The 23,575-nt window shown below is 38.6% G+C and overlaps 1 protein-coding gene across 1 annotated transcript; it reads left to right on the top strand.

Annotated features, from left to right (window-relative positions):
• Positions 1–156: 156 nt before the first annotated feature.
• LOC134679359 (ephrin type-B receptor 1-B) lies at positions 157–5,902 on the top strand. Its single transcript, XM_063538260.1, has one exon. The coding sequence runs from the start codon at positions 821–823 to the stop codon at positions 3,848–3,850; it is 3,030 nt and encodes a 1,009-aa protein (XP_063394330.1). The 5' UTR covers positions 157–820; the 3' UTR covers positions 3,851–5,902.
• Positions 5,903–23,575: the final 17,673 nt, after the last annotated feature.

The raw sequence follows: 23,575 nt of genomic DNA, 5'->3' as shown, positions 1-23,575 counted from the left end.
CAAAGTAAGAACACAGCGAATCAGTCATTAAAATGATTCACTTTGCATTGTTTCCTCTATAAAAACAAACCAACATATCTAAGCGGAATGACGAATCTCAAAATAAGTATTAGTACCTAAACCCGTAGTGTTTATGTCGTGAGTGAATACTTTTTTGAGAAATAACCGCTCATAAGAATGCTTATTTAATGAGATATTTTGGATGCTTTGTATGCTAGCTAACGCTGCCTGAGGTCAGCAACCATAGCTAAAGTGAAAGGAGTTCTCAAAATATCAACATGAGAACAAAGGAATGTTCGATGTTGGAGCGCGCAATGTATGACAAATAGCCATATTTACATTTCATTGATCTAAATTGTATGAAAAACACCAAAACACAATTGAGCCAACTTAAGCATAACGTAGCACATGCGTAGAATGCGCTCCGAACTGCGCCGGTTTAGCGAAATTAGTATTATCTGTGCATCGGTGTGTCGTAGAGATGGCAACACTGGCCCCGTGGTCAGCGGGCAGGCAACACGGAAAACTGCTGCGCGTCTATCCATGTCAAGAGAGTGCAACTTGGGATCAATATAAATTAAAAATGTGGAATCCTCACTTAAAACAACATTATTCGTGATCATTCGTAAATGGTAGCGCTCCGCGGAAACTGTAGCGCGCACTTCGGGCCGCGGCGTATCGTTTTATCGCGACCCTTGCTCCATAGCGAAGGCGAAATGACGGGGCCTTTTTAGTGAAGTGTCGGGACACTCTCGTTATGTAGTGAACTGTTTTTTGTACATTGTTGTGGACGGTCGTCGGATCGTGTTATTATGACACGATGATTAGTTTGTGGGTGATCCTTGTGGCGGCGTGGGGAGCGCGCGGGGAACAGGTGATGCTTTTGGACACGACCACAGAAGCTACATTGTCGTGGACGAGGTTCCCTTACGGGCCGCAGGCGAGCACACCGGGGTGGCTCGAGGAATCGTACACGAACTTCGAGAAGCAGATAAACTGGCGTTCGTACGTGGTGTGCGATGTGGCGCACCACAACGTTAACAACTGGCTGTGGACGCCCTTCATAGAGCGACGGAATGCGAATCGCATTTACATCGAAATAAAGTTCACTATTCGCGATTGCTCGCTGTTTCCGGGCAACGCTCTAAGCTGCAAGGAGACCTTCAGTTTGCTGTACTATGAGTTCGACGTCGCGACGCGCGAGCAACCTCCGTGGGAGCCCGAGAGCTACAAGTTAGTCGGCCCTATTGCCGCTGGCGAAGGGCGCTTCAACACTAATTCCGAGGTTGATATAAATACTGAAGTAAAAAGCATTGCAGTCACCAAAAGAGGTGTCTATTTTGCCTTCAGAGACAAAGGCGCCTGTATATCACTACTTGCCGTCAAAGTGTATTATATAACATGCCCGGAGACCACTATAAACTTTGCAAGGTTCCCGGCCACTCCTACTGGGAGGGAAGTCACAGTAATAGAACAGGCCAACGGCACCTGTGTGGAGAATGCAGAGACTGCTCCAGGTGAGGCTGCTCCTGTATATTTATGCAAAGGTGATGGCAAGTGGACCCTGCCCAGCGGCTCCTGCAAGTGCCGGGCTGGCTATGAACCTGACCACCACAACCAGGAATGTAACGAGTGCCAGCCAGGGAAATTTAAGTCTTACACCGGAGATGATCCCTGTGCACCATGCCCGGACTACTCTGAAACATTAGCTTATGCATCAGTGGAATGTAAATGTGTACCTGGCTTTTACAGAGCCAAAAAGGACCCCAAGAATGTACCTTGCACACAGCCACCTTCAGCACCTGATAATTTAACTGTTCTAATTGCTGATCAGTTTTCCATATCTCTCACTTGGAAGCCCCCACACAAAAATGGAGGAAGGAATGATGTCACTTACCGGGTGTACTGCACAAACTGTGGCCCCAATGTTGAGTACCGGCCTGCAGCCACCAACTTAAATTCCACAAAGGTTACAATTAGCAATTTAGAACCAGTGACTGAATACAAATTTCAAGTGTTTGCTGAGAATGGAGTCACTGAGCTCACTGGTGAACCACCAAAGAAAGCAGAAATAACTGCTATCACTGAAGCTTCAGTCAGTGTAGTGACAAAACTGAGGGTCTTAAACGCTGAGAGTGATAAATTGTCTATCGCTTGGAATGCACCACCCATAGATTCATCTGACCCGGATGACACTATTGAGAGCTATGAAGTCAAATGCTTCCCCAAAGACAATTCTGAGAAAAGTGGTAATACGACACTTAAAATTACGAAGGAACCTCACGTGATTATTACAGGATTGAAAAGGGACACGGAATACGGAATTAGAGTGAGAGCAAAAATGAAGAGAGGCTGGGGGGAGTTCAGCAACGTCGTGTACACTAGAACAGGTGCCGTGCAGCAGACCGAGACCAGCTTCGTTGGCGACGAGGAAGGCGCTCAAGTCAGGTTAGTCGCCGGAGTCATGGTGGCCGTCGTCGTACTCTCTGTAATAGCCATCATAGCGACTGTTCTATTTCTACGCTCACGAGCAGACGACGAGTGCGACAAGAAACAGCCGAACGACTGCAATGCACTCAACTACAGAAACGGAGAGGTATACACGGGCCCAGAACGCCCAGCCAAGACTAGCAGCAATGCCACCACTCCCCTCTTCGCCGGCACCGGATCCAGGACCTACATAGACCCCCACACTTATGAAGACCCTAATCAGGCTGTCAGAGAATTCGCACGCGAAATCGACGCTTCTTGTATCACAATAGAGGCGATAATCGGAGGCGGAGAATTCGGAGACGTCTGCCGCGGCAAGCTCAAGCTTCCAGCTAGCTGCGGACAAGAAATAGACGTCGCTATTAAAACACTCAAACCTGGGTCGACTGAGAGAGCTAGGCGAGACTTCCTCGCCGAGGCATCCATTATGGGGCAGTTCGAACACCCTAATGTTATATTCCTGCAAGGCGTCGTGACTAAATGCAACCCAATTATGATAATTACTGAATTTATGGAAAACGGCTCGCTAGACACTTTCCTGAGGGCGAACGACGGAAAATTCCGCGTGCTGCAGCTAGTTGGTATGCTGAGAGGAATAGCTACCGGCATGCAATATCTGTCCGAAATGAACTATATACATCGCGATCTTGCAGCGCGAAATGTACTAGTTAATTCCCAACTGGTCTGCAAGATTGCGGACTTCGGTCTGTCGCGTGAAATCGAGTCGACAGCCGACGGAGCGTACACGACCCGAGGCGGTAAGATCCCAGTCCGGTGGACTGCTCCAGAGGCCATCGCGTTTAGAAAATTCACATCAGCCAGTGACGTCTGGTCCATGGGCATCGTTTGCTGGGAGGTCATGAGTTTCGGCGAGCGGCCATATTGGAACTGGAGCAATCAGGACGTCATAAAATCTATAGAAAAAGGTTATCGCCTTCCGGCGCCTATGGATTGCCCTGAAGCAGTTTATCAGTTGATGCTCGACTGTTGGCAAAAGGAACGCACACATCGGCCTACGTTTTCCAGCATCGTGAAGACGCTGGACAAGCTCATACGTTGTCCGGACACGCTACGTAAAATAGCGCAGAATCGTTCAGCGGACCCTCTCGCGGGCGACACGCCAGACATGATCCAGTTCTCGTCGGTAGAAGAATGGCTGGAGTGCATCAAAATGTCTCGTTACATAGAGAAGTTCCGAGCGGCGGGCATAGCGGACATGGACGCGGTGGTGGACCTGACCGTGCACCAGTTGGCGTCGCTCGGGGTGACCCTTGTGGGCCATCAGAAGAAAATAATGAACAGTGTCCAAAACATGAGGGCGCAGATCCGCGTCAGCGGCCCGTACGGTTTTTTGGTGTGAGTGCAAGTGATCTCGATCGTTCGAAATGCATTATGTATATTTTTCTAAAACTTTCGTAGTGCTAGGGTGATACTGATATGCTAAGAGACTTTAACTATTTTGCTGTATTTATTTTTCTGGCTTTTACTATCGGCCTACTCCGGCAACCGTCTTAACCACAACGAAAGAGAGCCATACTTATTTTAGAGCTATATCAAGAGACTGGGCCTACTCTCGACTGAACTCTTTTTGTGATTTATTTTATTTTTTTAATGATTAATTATAGTTATTTTATGAATAGCGAAGTACAATACAAAGTAAGAGCTTGTGTTCTAAATATCTAAATCTAAAACATATTAATCGTAGCTAGAGAATTTCGCGGTACACATTTCGATGTTCGTATTTGTATATTCATGGTTTTTGATATCGGGACATAGTGTAAAGGTGTTATGTGTAAGTAGTGTAATCCCTGTAGATGATATATGACTTATTTACTATATTATGTGATCAAATTCGAGTACTTAACGTAACTTGCCGTGTGCATTTAATTTTGTAAATATTTCTTGATAAGCGCAAATTCTAAATGAATGTGTATGTCCGCCTTATGAAACTTGTTTTTACTTTTTCTTTAAAGGTAGCTGAATTTATTTTACGCGGTATAATACACGACACAGTTAGCTCTGTGTGCTCACAGGGTAAATGTTTCTTGTGTCAACTCGAATGTCTGCCTTAACAGACAAGTGTTAGGCGAGGGCGTTTATAGACTTATAAAAATGATATGCATTAACTATATTCTGTTAAAAAGAACATACAATGAGATGTTGACAGTCTTAGACACTCTTGTCCATGGTCGCTTAGTTGATATATCAGCTGTAAATAGTTATTAGTGATAAGTTATACTGCCAACTAGTGTAAGGCTTCTGTGGCTTGTCATAGTCATCAGCTTTGCGAATGATGCCATTAGGGGGCGCCAGAGAACCACAAAATCTTGGAGAATAGACATCATACCTTTTCGGCTGCCTTATCCACTGACAGGGTCTCCTGCGGCAATCCAGCGCCGCTGATAAGAGATGTGGATGACGAATTATATACAACCAATGCTATTGGTTGATTCCTGCACGTCTCCTCTCATCTCTGCCTCAAAGAAAGGCAGCCTTTCAATCTTTTTTTTATGAGAACATACTTTTATAATATACCTGATACTTATTATTTTGTAATGAGTGAATTATTTAACCATCCATGACTAATGCATGACTTGGATGTGATAGAATTACTTTTAATTTATCTTATCTTGATTCATTCATTCATGCATTCCTATTACTGATTTCTGAGCGGCTACCGCGAAAACCGTAATTCGCAAATTGCGGGGATCTTTCTCTTTTACTCCAACGAAGGCGTAATTAGAGTGACAGAGAAAAATCCCCGCAATTTGCGAACTTCGATTTTCGCGGTTATAGCCCTGATTGATTTCACGGAATTTATTAACTTTGTACTGTTGTGAAATTTGACATGCAAATAATATACCTACTTGTGTCAATTCGAGGTCCTCTCATCCTACATTGGTTAAAATATGCGTATGAATTTGGAACGCGATTACCTATTAAAAAAATACCACAGACAAGAAAATAATATTTATTTAATCAAATTTTTTGAAATATGGTATTTATAGTTGCTGGCGCTCTCTATCGGTAATTCTCTGCTAACTCAAGGCTGCTGCGAGATTTTTTTATACATGCTATGCGAATTATGTACGCTATGTTCGAAGCGCCAGACATATATACTGGATTGAAAGATATACAGTCTAACCCCCTTATTCATTAACGTTTACTAAAGTTGACAAGCCGATAATAATTGTTTGTCCCTCTCCGACGTATTGGTATGATGGAAAGGGACAAACGATTATTATCGGCTTGCTAACTTTAGTAAACGTTTATGAATAAGGGGGTAAAAGTTTAAATATTTTGATAGACAAAGTTGTTTTTCTTTTTTAAATTTAATTCACAACTTCTTATCTCTACATAACTAATAATCCCACTCTTTTCATAACTGGTATCCGGTATACATGAGTGTGAACTGCGAATATAATATTATTTTATATGTGGTAGGTATCGTCTTGGGTCGTCCCATTCGTTTTTCGTCAAGTTCTTAAATTAGTCCTATTCTGCTTTCGTCACTCATTCTACATTCGTCACAATCGTCGGTGGCTTTCAATGTAGAATGAGTGACGAAAGCAGAATAGGACTAATTTAAAAACTTGACGAAAAACGAATGGGACGACCCAAGACGATACCGAATTATAGCTTCTAAAAATTTCCGTTATTCAAATTTTATACTATTGATCCGTAAGCATATCAGCTTGTGTTCATATAAAGATGGAGATCTTTGGAGTGTCTGTATGTCTTCATATCTAGTTCTGTTCACGCTAATTTATGAGGTAACAACAATGAACTGGAATAACTGTAGAAGTCTGCCACGAACACCGATGTTCCCAAACTACGAGCATCTTTCTCTGTCACTCTCATTAAGCCTTAACTGGAGTAAAAGAGAAAAATGCCAGCAATTTGAGAACTTCGGTGTTCGCGGTACGCCCTCTGTACTGCGCCCATGTTGACAACGTCAAATATTGTAATGCCGCGTCAATGCGCCCTATTTACAGTTTAATCATCAGAATTTTCGTTGTTAAACTGAAATAAATGTCATATACTAAGAAAAAGTGACCAAGGCCTCCAGTGCCCCAGGCTGATGATACTGATGACTGGTGATGATGATGATGCATTGACATCGATATCTAGGGACTACCTACAGCGGTGTGACACCGCTACAACGCGATTGATTGACGAGTTCACATCACGCGCGCTATTGGTCGCAACTAGTTGCGTTAGACTGCACGATTGGCTGGAATTCGTGAGTGACACCGCTGAACTAGTACTTTTACTGCCCGTAAGGCCAGTCCTTGGATATATACGTCAATGTGATGATGATGATGATGATGGTGGTGATCAGTTGATTACCGTTGTTGTTACCTTACACATTGGTTCATGGAAAGTAGACCGTACACTAAGATGAAACGCAATGAATTATATTATTATTCTATAAGAACACTGTGCTTGCTTGTTAGGTGTTAGGGGGCTTAAAACTTTTGAGCAAGTTTCAACACCGCGATTGAGGCAGACCATGCTGACTGCATAGAGTTTGAAGTGTCAGAATGTGGAAGTGTTCCTGTGGAAATAGTATTAGTGGCACTCTGCCCTCCTAACGATAAGTGCATTAACTAATTTTGAAATCTCAGTCGCTTGTGTGACACATTGTATGAGAACAAAGTATATTATTTAATGATAATTTAATATGAGTTGTTGCACTTATTGTTAGGAGGGCAGCACTGTCAAACGGTATCGTCTTGGGTCGTCCCATTCGTTTTTCGTCAAGTTCTTAAATTAGTCCTATTCTGCTTTCGTCACTCATTCTACATTGAAAGCCACCGACGCTTGTGACAAATGTAGAATGAGTGACGAAAGCAGAATAGGACTAATTTAAGAACTTGACGAAAAACGAATGGGACGAGCCAAGACGATACCTGTCAAACTTTGTCATGTAAAAAATTGATGCAGAATCAGCTTACTCATAACCATTTAACGGGCAAGACTGAAAAGAATCCTCAATTCAAGCCTTCGTAATAAAGAAATGGTTTTGCCGTATACTTTCAAGAACTTTTACGTTAGCATTTCGCTGGCCCAATATTACACGGTTCTATGTTTCACTTTTAACGAACTGAAATTTGAACATTAGTCATAGTGACATCAAGACGAATTTCAACTATCTTGAAAATGTGACATAGAACCCTGTAATATTGGGCCAGCGATTTGGTAATTAGCACCACAAAATGTATGGCTAAATAAAGTCCATATTGAAATTCAGAGTGTCTACCGCGAACCACTTCGTTCGTTCATCTATTTGTCTCTATCGCTCGAATATGCAAGAGTGATAAAGAAGCAAATAACAAAATTACTTAATTCGATTTTCAATAGGCCCTCTGTTTGCTATACCTACCTAACAGGCAAGCACCATTTTGCAATAGTCGAAACCGCTAGAAATTTTGATTCATGACAAAACTCAACCTTAAATACTACAATATACCTACCTAATTGTATTAAATAATTAAATATGATTTAAATTACAGTCGATGTTACACATGTTACTCCATAATGACAATTAATTATTTTAATTTAAGAATGGTAATTTATTAATTTTATACAAAAGTTTATTTTGAGATTCAGTTGTTTGGTGGTTACTCATGAAAACTACATGTTAGTGACGTTGGCTGTTATTTAAATGTTAATATTGCATTTATTTTTATTGTATTGTAAACTCGCAATAATAATGCTCAATATGTCACAATTATTGTTTCGAAATGCTCAGTATTCGTGAAATGTCACCAGAAATTCTATTAGACGACCAAACTATGAGAAAACAGGGTTAAACCCTGACAATAGTTGGAGGGTCTGCCATCTTGTGACCTAAATCGGAAACTTAAACTTCATATTGACACTTCACGCCAAAGCGGGTTCTGCTCCCTACAATGTACGCATGCGTTTGCGCGTTGTAGGTTCTGCCATCTTGTTTCCTAAATCGGAAACTTTGCGCCAATAAATTATAAGAAAAAAATCATCTGAATTTCTGGTTATGTTTTACATTTAGATGACAATTGGAAACCATAAGAATTATACAATAATCATCAATCAGCTACGAAGACTGCCATACTTATTAAACTTATTATTACAATTTTAAACATTTTTTTATGTACTTATATGTATTTGTTTTGAGATTACGTGGTATTAATTTAATGTACTATACAAGGGCATAATTACATTAATCTGATTAACTTTTAAATCAGTTCTATTGAAGCCTGAATCGAATATTATTTATATTGTATTTATATATAACAGCAAGCAGATAAATGTATTTGTGCCCTAATTTTGTATTAATTCGTATCTTTTTTTTATAATACCTGTAAATAATGTGATTGTCTCAAATTTTTATTATACTAAATACAATGACATAGCAATAATTAAATAATAAATCTATCTATAAAGAAAATATTATGTAACATTATGCATGAACAATTCTATGACATTTGACTTCGACGTGACGTGCCTGGGGGGCTAGTCAAGTGACAATCGTTGACAGAAAACTCCAATCGAAAGTGAAATAATGTATGGAAACTATGTATCATCCCGTTAATTTTTTTCCTTTTGGTCGGAGTTTGTCGATGTACGATTGTGACCTTGGCTAGGCCCCATGTAGCCATTCACACAATCACCGTGCCGTTTGGGTACTTGATTCGTCCATTTTGCAACGACATAAAAGTATGAACATGGAATTGTCCGTGTAACAAAGAAAATAACTTAAAATCCATTCGCACTACTGCCAACAATAAACTCATACACACATATCCTGTCCATACACCAATTAAATATACATACATATTTTCACTCCGTTACATCGACTATACATAATATGCCACTCGTATTCTACTATTATAATTTTCACGTCTTCCATTTTCGGTTTTACTTAAAAAAAATGCCGTCTATATTTTAGTTTTTTACTCTCTAGTCTTCGGTAGCTAACTAGCTATTTGTTTTATTACAAATGACTACATTTAGTTCTTTTATGTATTTTATCAGGTAAAGCGCTTGCGTAAGTTTCACGCTAAAACATTTTTATTAAAACATTATTAAAGACAAACCTTGGACATTCCTTGCACCTTATAAATCAAATTGAGGGCGAATATTTCGCGCTGTACCTCTAGATGGCGCTCTCAACCTACGGCAAACATTTAGATGGAATGCAATGCATTAATTGACAGTAGGGATAATAGGGAATATTACGCGAAACTGCGTAGGAGGCGCCACTACCACTATCCGTCACTATCTGGGGGTCTACCGCGAAACAAGAAAATCGAAATTTCGTTATCTAACCTCTATCACTCTTGCATATTCAAGCGATAAAGAGGCAGATAACTAAATTTCGACTTCGCGTTTCCCGGTAGGCCCTTGTTAACAAACCGCCTTGATGCATCAATGTCATATTTTATTGTCTGTGAAAACTTGTCAAAAAACAGTATAAGGCACATTGTGTTACTGTATGGCTTACTAGAGGAGCTAGTGATGCACTCTGGCGGAAGAACATTGCAGTAATACCCCCCATTTAGACGATGCGCGAACTCGCATGCGATTTTAGTTACATTGCGGACTGTTGGTTCTGACCGATCAAAAACCGCTATGTAATGAAACTCGCAGGTGAGTGCTCGCATCCTCTCCATGAGCCCTTATTTATGTTATGTTTAATTAGTTATTGTTTATTTAGTTACAATATTGTAATAATACACTACAGTAGTTATTATAATTTCTTGCGTAAAAAATACTGAGTCGTTTTCATTGTTCTTTCAATATGACATGCCTAAAAGGAGTACAAAATAGTCAGAAATAAAATGTATTACTAAAATTTATCATTGTGTGCTTAGAATACTTAATTTAGTCATTATAGGCATAGAGTGGACACCAGTATATCGATTGATCGATGTATCGGAACGGCCAAGATCTGAACACGCCTCTATTATCATGGCGTTAAAGGGCGTTTTCAGATATTTTTGAACAACTCGGCAGCTCCAATATATCTGATTGCGACTGTACCAAGAGAAACACGGATAGATAATCGAATAATCAATATTATACACTTGCATTGACACTGACTGTCCATCAAGGCTCCAACTATTTCCAAGTCAGGCGATATTAGATCTGAGGGCCTACCACGAACCACGTTCGACGTGTTGCCTCCCTGTCACACTTACGTACGAATTTACAAATGCGACGGAGACTGCAGAGTCCATAATGTTGTCAACTTGTGATCGAAGTTAGAATCGTTCCAGTTTCAAGCCCGCTGGTCGAACACATTAGCTCTCGTATGATCACATTACTAAGTTTCCGAACAGTGAAACTGTGTTGCTGCACGCTGAAGGAGCATTCCACGGGCTGTCCCGTACAAACGCATTGTATTTCCTGTGTTGCGACTTTTTTCTCGGCATTTAAAGCAGGCGATTATTTTTCTGTGCATATTTTTGACCATTTGTCATAGAAAAGAAAACTCTTATACCTTTAAATCTTCAGAAACTTCGCGTTTGTACGGGACAACGGTAGACAATTTCGTGGAATGCTCCTGAAATATCGATCTCAAGTATAATAGGGTATTATAACTGCCAACAGTGCCGAAAGCTCCAATATTTAAAAAAACTACATAATTCGATTTGTAATGTTAGATTGTCTTTAAGCTCAAATACTGCAAATAACAATTGCTCTGAAATTGAACTCTGGCTTTAAACAAGATATAAAATCGAACGACATTAGAGGAAACAGGAATATTTGCGACAATTCAGTCTAAAAAAAATAATGGTCCTTTGAATTGTCAATAAAGGTTATAATGGTTTTAGTACGTGCCCTTACGCAGCGCTAGGGCATTTGGCCTCTATTGATCTGTACGGTCGAGTTCGCAAAAATACATGCCAATGTTCCAAAAAAATATATTTACACGACCTTCTTGGCGGTGTCTTAGAGGCGTATAAATATATTTTTTTGGAACGTTTGTATATATTTTTGTGAACTCGACTGTACAATGTTGTATTCTTTTGAATCTAACTTTAATATATAGTTTTTGGTTTCCTGCAGTATTTTATAATAACAACTAGTTAGTACTTTATTTTACTTTCTTTTTGTATTAGCTAATGATCTCTTTGACACTTTACACATACGTACTTATAATCTCACATTTCATCTATATAATATTGTCTTTACATTACACTTCCCTTTTGTAATATCATGCAGTTTTTCTAGGATCGTGCTTCTCATTCGTATGTTAGTACCAATCGTAGAAGGACAAAATTCAATAGATATAAACCTCTTCCTTTAATATGAAGCTACGTGCTGTCAGATAACTGAACTATTATTTCCCGTTTGTAGATTTGACAAGTTAAATCAATGTTCAATGCATTTCTTGTCCAAAAAATTTGACTAAAAATTTAATAAATTTATTCACTGCAATTGCTAGTGTTCGACAAGAATAATAAAGGAGCGAAGAAAAAAAAAGTCATTCATTTGTTTTGAAGGATTAAACTGGCTGTCCTATTTTCTCCTAAAGTCGCAAGCTTGTCAGCGCCATCTAGAGATGCTCCCATTTCTTTGCAGATCCGTTAGTTCATTTGTCTGGGGCAGTTAAGGCTTCTACAGACGTTGCAACAAATAGTATGCGATTTCAGATGATTGCTGGCTAAGTAGCAGTAACGGATTCAATCGATCGAACAAATGCCGCAATGTATTGCAAATCACATGCGCTTATCGTATACGTTTGGCCTTTAAAGTCTCATAACTCGATCCGCACCCTATGTCATTTCCCGTAACATACACACTATTACGTACCTATGATCTATTATATAGAGTAGACGTAGCCTCCATTTCATAACACCAACATATAATGCGCAATCAACTCTAGATTATAAATACATGTTAGAGGGTCGAAATCAAGTTATTTATGATCCATATTTTTAAAAGATTAGTTAGTATAAATTGAAAAAAAATATAAGTATATTAAGATTTTTGATACATAGTACGTTACGATTGTAAGATATGTAGGAATAATTGTCCATTCTATATTGATACTATGGAATATATTGACGCTGCTAGAAAGGGAGGCGGGAGCTTGGAAATGAAAGCAAGGCAATACCAAGTAGAACTCTTATTGGCGTGCTCGTAATAATACACACTCCTATAGAAATTTGGAAGTTCAACGAATGTGGCCTATGAGTCAAAAAGCGTGGTGTACCCATGTGTATTTAACCCTTGACAAATAAAAATAAAATCCTGAGTTGAAAAATATCTACAAAACGTGCATTGAGGAAATGTATATCTTGTAAGAGATGTATTATCTGATTGCCTTTCGGATACCATTGCCAAAAAAAGGAAATATAAAAGTCCAACGTTGTTATAATTCACATAAAAATAAATTTAAGTTTTTATTTATTATACTAATTATGTTGAAACTTCGTCCCATGGCCCCATTTTGGGGGAAAACTCACATCAGGTCTCAAAAATAGAAGGTTTTGTATGCCTTCGCTTCCATTTTCAAGATTCCGCCTGTGAATGTTGTGTAAATGGCTGTAACGTAAATGTAAGAAGTTTGTACATTGTAACTCTGATAATAATACGCGTAAAGCAATAAGCTAGCGACATTTTTATAATCCACGCCCACCATGACTTGTGCGGTGTCAAACTATGGGTTATTAATTCAAAGGCCAATGGAAAATAAATAATAATTTGAAAAACTTAGTAACTTACATCTACTTAAACTTAACTTTTTTGCCATGACAAGGTTTTACAGGCACATCTTTGATCTTTGCATTAATGGCTCAATCAAAACTTTGGTGTTTTGGCCTAAAAAAATATATAAAAATTATTTGAAATTGTTTTATGAGTTATGATATTTGTTGTACTGCAGCACCATCAATGGCTGATTTATTTGTATTAATGGTGGAAAGGAATGGTATTTACACAATGACACATGCAAGTCGTGCGGGGTCGGCTTTAATCTTATTTCTATTATTATATGATGAGGTCACAATTTTTGATGTTTAGATTTTAACGGCGATATTTGTAATAGTTCCAGGTGTCTCCTGTATAAAAAAATTACTGAAACTGGAGTCGTGGGTTCTTTAAAAGACTTAATTGCAAATCAATATTCGAGTGAGTTACATCAATACGTTTAACACAGAAATTTACCGTAGTATTTATACCATAGACCCGATACACACGTACAGGTGATTCCAAATACTGGCTGAACTTTATAAAATGTATTACACCGCCATCTGTGTTTGTATCCTGGAACTATTTCAGAAATCGACGTCAAAACCATTTAGTTTTCACATGTGATACAGACAGAGCCATAATTTACGAAATATTTTGTTTTAACATCGCTTAAGCTAACGTAGTTTATGTCGAAATGATATAGTAATGTAGCAACACCAAGTAAAGTATAAACATAGAGTGATTTTAGGATTATTTAATAAGAATTTTTTTATATAGCGCGCTCACGTGGAGAGATTCTTAAACAAAAAAGTCTGGGTGACAGTCGTCTTCTCAGATGTGTTAACAATTTTGTAAACTGTTTTTTAACATATGTTTGACGACGACTGTAGGCACATTGTCGACTTAATGTTCTGAAATACAGGTAACCCTGAATAGCGTCGGTATGTTCTGAAACCATTTTGATGGCAAGTAGTCACCTTCTTTTCTTAACTATAAACATATTTAATATATTATTAAGTATTCTATTTCAATCTAAGTTAATTCTACATAATGCTGGTATTCAACTACTCTAAAACATTGCACTAAACATATATTTTTAGTATATTTGATACAAACTATAGACTAGTGTTGGTAGCAACTCGGGTCTACTGAGTCTGAATTTGAAGAACTCAGCTCATTTTTACGAGACTCGGCGCTTAAAAAACTTCTGAGTCTTTTAAGTCCCGAGTCGAGTCCTTTGTTGAGTCTTTTTTAAGAGCAACTTAAAACTCTCATGGCTCCTCTACACGATGGCCCAGCGCCGCCCACTCCAAGGGACGCATTTATGCGTTAGAGGGAGCAAGTGATATTGCTATCTCATTTTACCGCATGGCTGCGTCCCTTGGATTGGCCGGCACTGGCCCATCATGTGGAGGAGCCATCAAAAGGACTCTAGTCTCCGGATAAAGACTCCGCCAGCAATTGCGTATATAGGTTTTTCCTTAATAACAGTTAAGCAATTAGGCGTTATTGTATGATATGTGTACCTAATTGACAAATTTTACGTTAAAACTTTTTGAAGAAGATTCTTTTGTGTAAAAAAATCAAGATTTCTCTAAATAGGACTCACGTCTCAACAAAAGACGGGTCTCTAACAAGTTGAGAAGAACTCGAGTTTAGACTTAATTATAAGTCTCAAAAACCGAGTCGAGTCTTGAAGCAAAGGAATCAAAGGACTCGAGTCTTAACCAACACTACCTACTTGAATACCTACTCCTCATATACTTAATACTTGAGTCACTTGAGTGTATCTTTTGAAAACTGTGAATTATGAAACTTATGTGATCTACTTGATACCTACATTTGAAACTAACTTTATTTTCAGAACATTACCAGTTAACTTTACAACAAAGTACTTAAACGATTTTTTTTCTATTTGTATGTTGAATCATTACATTCTCCATACAAATATAGGAACATTGGCGAAAAATAATCGTGGTAATAAATTAGTTACCGAGGTATACAGATCCATCCCTTAATGACAGCGCTAAACGTAAAAAGGTGTACAGTCAGCCAAACTATTACCTTAGCACCCTTGCACACATTTTTATGTAGGGGTGCTAAGCTAATAATTTAGCTGACTGTGCAATCTAGGCTATTTTTAACTACCACGACTATAATTTAGCCTATGTAACTTCGTTTTTGGTCTTTGAAGTAGTGTGCTATGAAGGTTATTTTTTAGATGGAAGGACGGACGTGACAATATCAACAGATTTATGAAAAAGGCAGTATTTCTATGTAATCCCATTTGATCGTCGGGTAATTCCGAAAATGAACTCTAATACGATGGAATTACGGGTGATTTTTGGAAACCCGACATCCCGAAGTACTAATTACCCAATATCACCTTCGCTAGTTTCTTTTAGCACAGTTTGCACAGTTGTTTTGAGATTACTCCTTGCCATTTTGACATGTAATTATCAGAATAATTTGGTTAATGGTCATATGTATACATATATTAAACTGGTGGTAACTAATGGTAAAATTATTTAATACAGGTGTTTTTTTTTTAAATGTAACCACATATTTATTATTGTATAAATGAGTGGTATAAGATTCTAAGGAAAGAGATTGACATCAGTCTTTTACTAAGACAAGAATTATCGAATTGTATGGTTTAAATGTTCTGTTGAGTCTATCTTGCCTTGTATTTAGCCCTATTGTCTTGGTAATTCAAGTTTTTTTTAAATTACTAGTTATATTTTGTCTCATACAAATCATGTCATATTTTGTCCTGTCCACTCAAAATAAGTAATTTTATTGCAATTGTAAACTACTACTGGTGTCTTGGAGAGCTTTTAAACTAGAACAAATATCAGCGCAGTTTCGACGGTAGACATAAATGGAAAATTTTATTAAAGCGCAGTTTACCGTCGAAGATATAGTATAGTAAAAGTGTTTAAATCGAAAAGATATATTATACTTACAAGCCATTGATGTCAAAGATTGTTTCTTATTGCGCACTCGCAGGCGCAGCCTGACCGCTCTTACCGCTCAGTGCCATCTAGCGAGTTCCCAAGTGTACTAAAATTATTATTTTGAGTAATAGATGGTATATACGCGCGGTGGTTATAGTAAACTTAGGCAGTTTTTAAATCTTTAATACAGTTAGAAGAGAAAATGTAAGCTTGGCTATAATTTATGTAATAAACTATTGATACATATGTGAATTGCATGTTTTATTTCTCTTTTCTGGCACCTTCTCGGACTTATCGGTTTTACTGTATGGCACGAAAGCTAAATGCCCTTCGTTTATGTATTTAGTACAGTCCAAAACTTATTAAATATGAATTTGAAAATATCAAAATATATGGAACTTTTTTATTTATTTATCCCTACTTAAGTTACGTTAGTGGTGAGGGAACTACAAACGACGCCAACGCACCACGTGGTGAAAATATAAACTTTTGTGGGACGATATCTCCATTGCTCCATACTAAGTATTTCGTGTTTTAACCGTGGTACCACGGCTTTTGTACCATAGGGGACCACGGGTAATTTTTTTTCCCCGTAGACCCACTGCACCAAAATGGGACTACGGGTAATTGAAAAGAACTGTCTTTTACCCGTGAACCACCGTTGTCATATTTGGAAGGTTATATAGTATATAATTTATGTAAAAATTGTAAAATTAGTCTTGACTGTTGGCGAATTGGAACCTAAACTATTGCATCGCCATCTGCTTTGAACTTTGCGCGTTTATCCTCATTAAACATTCTAAGTCCTTTAACGCGTTGCTAATAGATGGCGTTAGTTGTTGAGAAAAACTCGCGCAAGTAATTTATCTTTAGCACCTGGGCACAGAATAAGTAATGTCAACATTTTAGAAAAAGGTCACTTTTATGTGGACAATACTACAAAAGTGTACTACTCTCGTACATATATCTCGTTTTTCTAAAATAAATATTGATAAAAAATTTAACCCACCTGTAAGGGTAGGTAGGTACAGCGTACAATCTATAAGTATATAACTTTAAATATTCTTAATTTTGCGGTTTTAAATTTTTTCACAAACCTCTATACCTAATAAGGTAAATTTATGCATTTAAGTATTTAATGTACAAGTTCTTTGTGTCGATTTTTGAGGGTGTGGATTATTTGTGAATTTTTAAAGTGACCATAATTTTTAAAAAACATGAGTTGGATTTTTTTTTTGTATTTTTATGATAACTGTTATGACTTGGTCTATCATCCGTTTACGGCTTGACGTCGAATTCTGGGACACCCTGTATGGTCTCGTTTTACCCTTTGGGTACGGAACCCTAAAAAGAATACCCAAAATCTAGAAACAGTCAATTTTCTAGTCTGCATTAAAGTTGACTTGCAACAACTTTTTTGTGTTCGGTTCGATCTAAAATATTTAGTTGTCCCCTGTAGAACACAATTATTTTAATTTTTGAGGAAAGGAGTAGAGATGCACCGGATATCCGGTTGCTATCCGGCCATTATTTTACTATCCGGCCATTATATTACTATCCGGGATAGTGACCTTCTATCCGGCCGGATACCGGATAGTAACATTGCTTGATTTCGGAGTAAACAAATTGGATTTAAGAAACAGACACGGTCATAATCGTACTAGTTTAATATTTTAAAACAATTTAATAATTCCACTGACTTGCACGCGCACTCATTTCGAACCTAGAAATGAGTCTGTGCGAACGTTTACTAGGAAAAAGGTCAAACCTGCAGAATGCGCTCCTGAAAAACCGAAATGTAGGTATAGTTCCGCCGGCCGAATATCCGGGGGCCGGATACCGGATATTCGGCCAGTGTCCAGGCCGGATATCCGGTATCCGGCCAAACAACTATCCGTTGCATCTCTAGAAAGGAGTACCTAGTCGTATAATGTTTGTCTACACTAATACAACATTATGCAGGTAACAAAAATAGGTTATACTCGTAGTGCGGACAAAAATAATAGGCCCTGGAGGGAAAGTACTTTAACCAGAGATGCGAAAAATACTTTATAAAAAGTATTTAAATACAAAATACAAATACTTCCTTGATAATACTATCAGGGCCGGATTAACCCTAAGTCAAAGTAGGCAACTGCCTAGGGGCCCCGCCTCGGCTAGGGGGCCCCGGCTCGGCTAGGGGGCCCCGGCGGCTCAGCGTGTACCAAATTATAAAATTATGTTCCAAAATTCATGAGTATATTTTTTATTCTTATAATAAGTGCTTTGTTATTGTTTTTCTTTTAGATCCATTCTTTAAATTAATGAAATACTGTAATAAAATTGAAGCAATACGTTACAATTTACGGGGCGTATTCTGCGTACCTGTTGTAAAGTCGTAATAATAGGGATTTTCAGGAAAAATGGTTCACTTTTTTTCGAACAACCAACAACTTTTGGGTTATTTGAACGCAGAATCACGAGGACTATTGATTAAAACAAAGAAAAAGAAAGAAGACGAACGTGTCCCCAGTTTTTCATAGGAATGCTCGACCTTCAACCTCACCTTTTACCTCTATTTATTTACCATTGCTTTGTGTTCCAGTGTTCCACATTTACTCTACTTCAGCTTAGCATTTGGCCTCGCTGCGCCAAGCTCGGCCTGCGGTCTCGCTTTTCAATACAATGGTGTCTGTGCTCAACTATTTATCCTGAAGCCTGATGAAGCACGGCTTTGACTTCGCATGAAAGCTCGCCTCACTGGGGCAGTTCGGACTTTTAGGCCCAGATGAGGATCGATACCCGGCCTTTTAACACGCTTTTCAATTTGCGATAAGTATTGTTAACAAAAAATTTCGCGCTCGCTGCGCTCGCGTTTTTTTTTTCTTTAGTTGTCCCCTTTGTCATCGACATGTTAGCTTGACTGGTGAATTAATAGAGTTAGACCAAAGTATGCAATGATTTTGATAGTATACGCAACGCAAGTATTATTTATACGTCATAATTTCATAGGATTTTTGACGTTTTTAAATAACAGTTGCTCTGCGAGTGCTATCAAAATTGTTGCAGGCTTATCTTGGTCTAACTCTAGTAATTTTAACATATGGAAATTCTTTATTATTAGGTTGATTCTAATCATGTGGCTCGGCGTTTGGTCTTAATGCTCGGACAATCGCTGTTCAGCCTCGCAAAATATTAACTATTGAGAAAACTAACTTTGCGGCACTAGTTAAGCTTATTAGCCTTTAGCGTCGCTAAAAATTTTCCATCAGAGGTAGATAGGAAAGTGACGCTGAAGCTCACATCTTTGGTATTCCACTGGGAATTGACCTTAAGCCTAAATGGCTCTCCCCACACTTGACGCGACGCGGAATCGGCCAAAATCGATAGAATAAAGCTTTAAGACCACGCAATAAGAGCGAAAAAGACATCTTTCGATTAGGATCGGGTTGGCCGACGCTGAAGATTGAAATTAAAAACGCAAACTTATTTCCCTATACTGAATATGCTGTGTGCAGAATTGAATGTGGGGGGCCCCGAGCCTCGTACTGCCTAGGGGCCCCGACATGCTTAATCCGGCCCTGAATACTATTTCAAATGCAAAATACAAAATAGTTTTTGAATTTGTATTTAAATACAAAATACGAAATAGGTATTTTCAAAATACTTTTTTAAAATACAAATACTTTTCGATATAAGGTACTCTGAGTAGTGAATACCTAGTCTGAATTAAAAAGTATTACTCGGAATTTCTGAGTTGAAAAGACTCTCTTTATTCTTTGAAATCAATCCTCTATCTAAAGTGCAAATTTCTAGTTGTTTGCTCATATTAACTGGTAGGATTTAGGTATGGATGGTGGTTTTTATCGGCCAACTTTTAAAGCATTTATTTGTAATGTTTCACAGCTAGTATAATGCTTCTTGTCAGTGTGATAAAAACGTCTCGTTTGTGTTTCGCCAGGGCAGAAAAGTTTGTTCTCCTCTCGTGCCTTGAAACCCTCCCAACACTCAAGATTCCACTTTTTTAACCACTCGCTCCGCTTGTGGTCATGTGCGACGTTACTAAACAGATTCAACAGTTCCATGTTAAAAGAATGAGAGAGTTGCCAGGATTGTAACATCAGAAGAGATTGTAACTCCTACCTACATTACCTACCTACTATAAAGTATTTTGTATTTTGAAAATAGAAAATAGGTCCCAAAAACTATTTCAAATAAAATACAAAATAGTTTTCTTCAAAAGGTATTTAAATACAAAATACAAAATAGGTATTTTGCATTTTGTATTTGCATTTTAAATACAAGTATTTCAAATAATAAGTCACATCTCTGACTTTAACGCATTCACTGCCAGGGGGCGTGGCCTAGGAACAAACTTGTATGACGGTGAACGCACATGTGCGTTATTATTAGGAGTGTTGGTTGGTGCGCACGCGTTGCCACAGGGATGCCACCCTCTTTAGCAGCACTGTGTGGAAGCCGCCCGTGCTGCACTCGGCGAACATCCCTGTGTGCTCTTCTACACGATGGGCCAACGCCGGCCACTCCAAGAGATGCATTTATGCGTTAGAGGGAGCAAGTGGTATTGCTATCTCTTTCTACCGCATGGCTGCGTCCCTTGGAGTGGCCGGCGCTGGGCCATCGTGTAGAGGAGCCATGACGCGGTGCAGCTCCAGGGCACTAGCTCCAAGATTATATTCTCTTTGGGCACTCCCAACAAACCCTTGATGGATTTAATTGTTATACTGGGTAGGTACGCCAAACTATAACCCGTAACCCGTAACTAACTCTACTTTTGTTTTTGTATTGTAACTTTAAATATGTCTACAGGAGAGATGTAAACCTCCTGGTAGGTAATTTATGTGTTCATATGAGGCTAAATCATTTTCTATTCATTTCTTCTTCCTTTTCGAAATAGTTTTTGTTATTCTTTGGATCATCACCTTTGACCTATGTCAATGCAACGAGGTACAATCCAAATGGCCGTTACGCGGGCTTTTAATTATATTTAACATGTACCGATTAGTTTGATGAAGTGCCTCGGCGTTTTGTTCGTGTCGAGGTCGTTTACGTAATACGACATTTATTTGGCCATCGTTGCGCCGATCACTCACGATCTTGTTTTTTTTTGGTGATTTTTAGTCAACTAAATACCATCTAAAATATGGGATGATGTAAATATGTGGAGTGGAATTGGAGATGATAGAGTCGAAAAGTGGTAAGACCACTTTCTTGGCTGGGCTTTCTTGGCTTGGTTGCCCAAGAAAGTGGTCTACCACTTTTCGACTCTATCATCTGATAGATAGAGTCGAAAAGTTGTAGACCACTTTCTTGGCTGACCGTACATACTTGTATTTAGGTACCTATAATAATATTATCTTCCTCGATGACATACCAGCATACAGGATTAAAACAGGAAGAAGGTCAATACGGGTACAAGACCTAGTGCATAATTGTTTTCCATCGTACTTTCTCGGGGACGTTCGTATTTATTTGTCATGCAGCTTCGGTCAACCTCAGTACCTTTGTTCCGAGACTGACTGAATTAGCATGACACGTTCGTACGTTTTCGTGAAAATGCGATAGATAATAATTATACAGTACAACTGTAATATGTGCCAGACCACTGCCACAGCTTTGCATGCGGATCCGCAAGCCGCTCTCGTGTGCGAACGAGACATCGCGACGGGCATAGCATAGCGTAGTCTCGCTTACACACCGGAGCTACGTGACAACCGCGTAATTGAAAACAGCATGTACAAATATATTCAGATTATAAAACGTAGGTACGTTTACGCGATAGAGCGCGGTTAATTTCGATTAACACCGATAACCCGCTGTTAAGAGCCAACAGGAGTGGTCATTTCTCCATACAAACGTACTCGACTGTGGGTTTTGATGCTAGAGCAATGATTTTTTCAACACAGATTAATATTGTCAATATCTGTGTCGGACCGTTTTGCTTTTTTTGATATTTTTGTTTTTTAAGGCGCTAGAGCCCTTCAAAAATGGCCTAATTGACTATGCCGCAATGAGAGGCGTAGTATTCAAAACTGATATCAATTAGCCAAAAAAGCAAAACAGATAATTTCATAATCATTTAGGTTTCCAAGTTTGGTTAAGTTTTGGAGGAGGAAACAGTCGAGTACGAAACCTCGATTTATGACATTTTTACGCGGCATTTTTCGCCTTGTCCTTATCGCACTAGTTTTAGGAGCCGCTTCCGTTAGCGAGACGGGTATATTTACCTAAAATATTTAAAACTCAGCTCCTGTTTCGTCTTAAGCGATTAGGTATAACGATTAACCGGCCGTTTGATAAGCACATTTAATGTGTTCACGCGTTGCTCTATGCTTTATTTATACGAACATCTGGGTCGTTTTATAAACGATGTTTTATAAAGAAATCTTGAACATCTGTAGGTAACTTATAGGTACCTACTTAAAATACTACGTAGGTACTAAGTGGCGGCGCGTCAAACATATCCATAGGCAAGCCGAGGCTAATTTGCCTTACATATTTCCATTACAACTCTGCTCAAACGTCCAAAAACAGGCAAGCCGGTGGGAATCGGCTTTTATGGACGCGCCGCCACTGGTAGGTACTTATAGGTAGGTAACCGTAATCTTATAGGTACATATATTTACACGGAAGAAAGAATGAGCGCGGATATTTACAAGAATATATGTACTATAGTACATTGTAAAATTCAAACTTGTAGTTCATAGGTACAGGTGAATAATAAACAATACAATGTGTGTAGGTACAACTAGAGTTAGACCAAGAAAAGTCTGCAGCGATTTTGATAGCCCACGCAGTGCAAGTGTTATTTACACGTCATAATTAAATAGAAGTTTGACGTTTAAAATAACAGTTGCACTGCGTGGGTGGGCTATCAAAATCGCTGCAGACTTTTCTTGGTCTAACTCTAGTATATACATGTAGACATATATATAGGGTACGTATGTATGTCAGCGATTGTGTAGTTAGAACATCGATTTAAATTAGAAGTTCAAAAAAGATTTGTAGAACACATTAAAGCTCCTCTTCACGTTGGGCCAACGCCAACGAGGGACGCATTTATGCGTTAGAGGGAGCAAGTGATATTGCTATCTCATTCTACCGTATGGCTGCGTCCCTCGTTGGCGTTGGCGTTGGCCCAACGTGAAGAGGAGCCTTTATATCGCCGTAAGGCTTAGGTCCTACTTAATACTATACTATAGTACTATAGTACTTGTTAAATTAGATTAAATTGGAATCATTTTCAATCGGAATAAAGTTGAATTAGTTTTGTTTCGTTCAATTTTCAAAGGAAGCAAAATTAACTCTATTTCCATCACTGTAGCTTCAAATTCCACTGACAACTACCAAGGGTTTACTCGGGTAATTCCGAATGCGAAAACTGTCGGATAATTCCGAAAAGAGACTTTTATTATGATGGAATTAAGGGTGATTTTCATCTG

This window comes from Cydia fagiglandana, chromosome Z, assembly GCF_963556715.1.
Source record: "Cydia fagiglandana chromosome Z, ilCydFagi1.1, whole genome shotgun sequence".
NCBI lineage: Eukaryota > Metazoa > Arthropoda > Insecta > Lepidoptera > Tortricidae > Cydia > Cydia fagiglandana.
The sequence above is the reverse complement of the archived record's forward strand: the minus strand, read 5'-3'. Positions and strand labels throughout refer to the sequence as shown.

Excerpts from the sequence above, each read along its gene's own strand:
- LOC134679359 (XM_063538260.1), top strand. The coding sequence starts at position 821 with ATGATTAGTTTGTGGGTGATCCTTGTGGCGGCGTGGGGAGCGCGCGGG.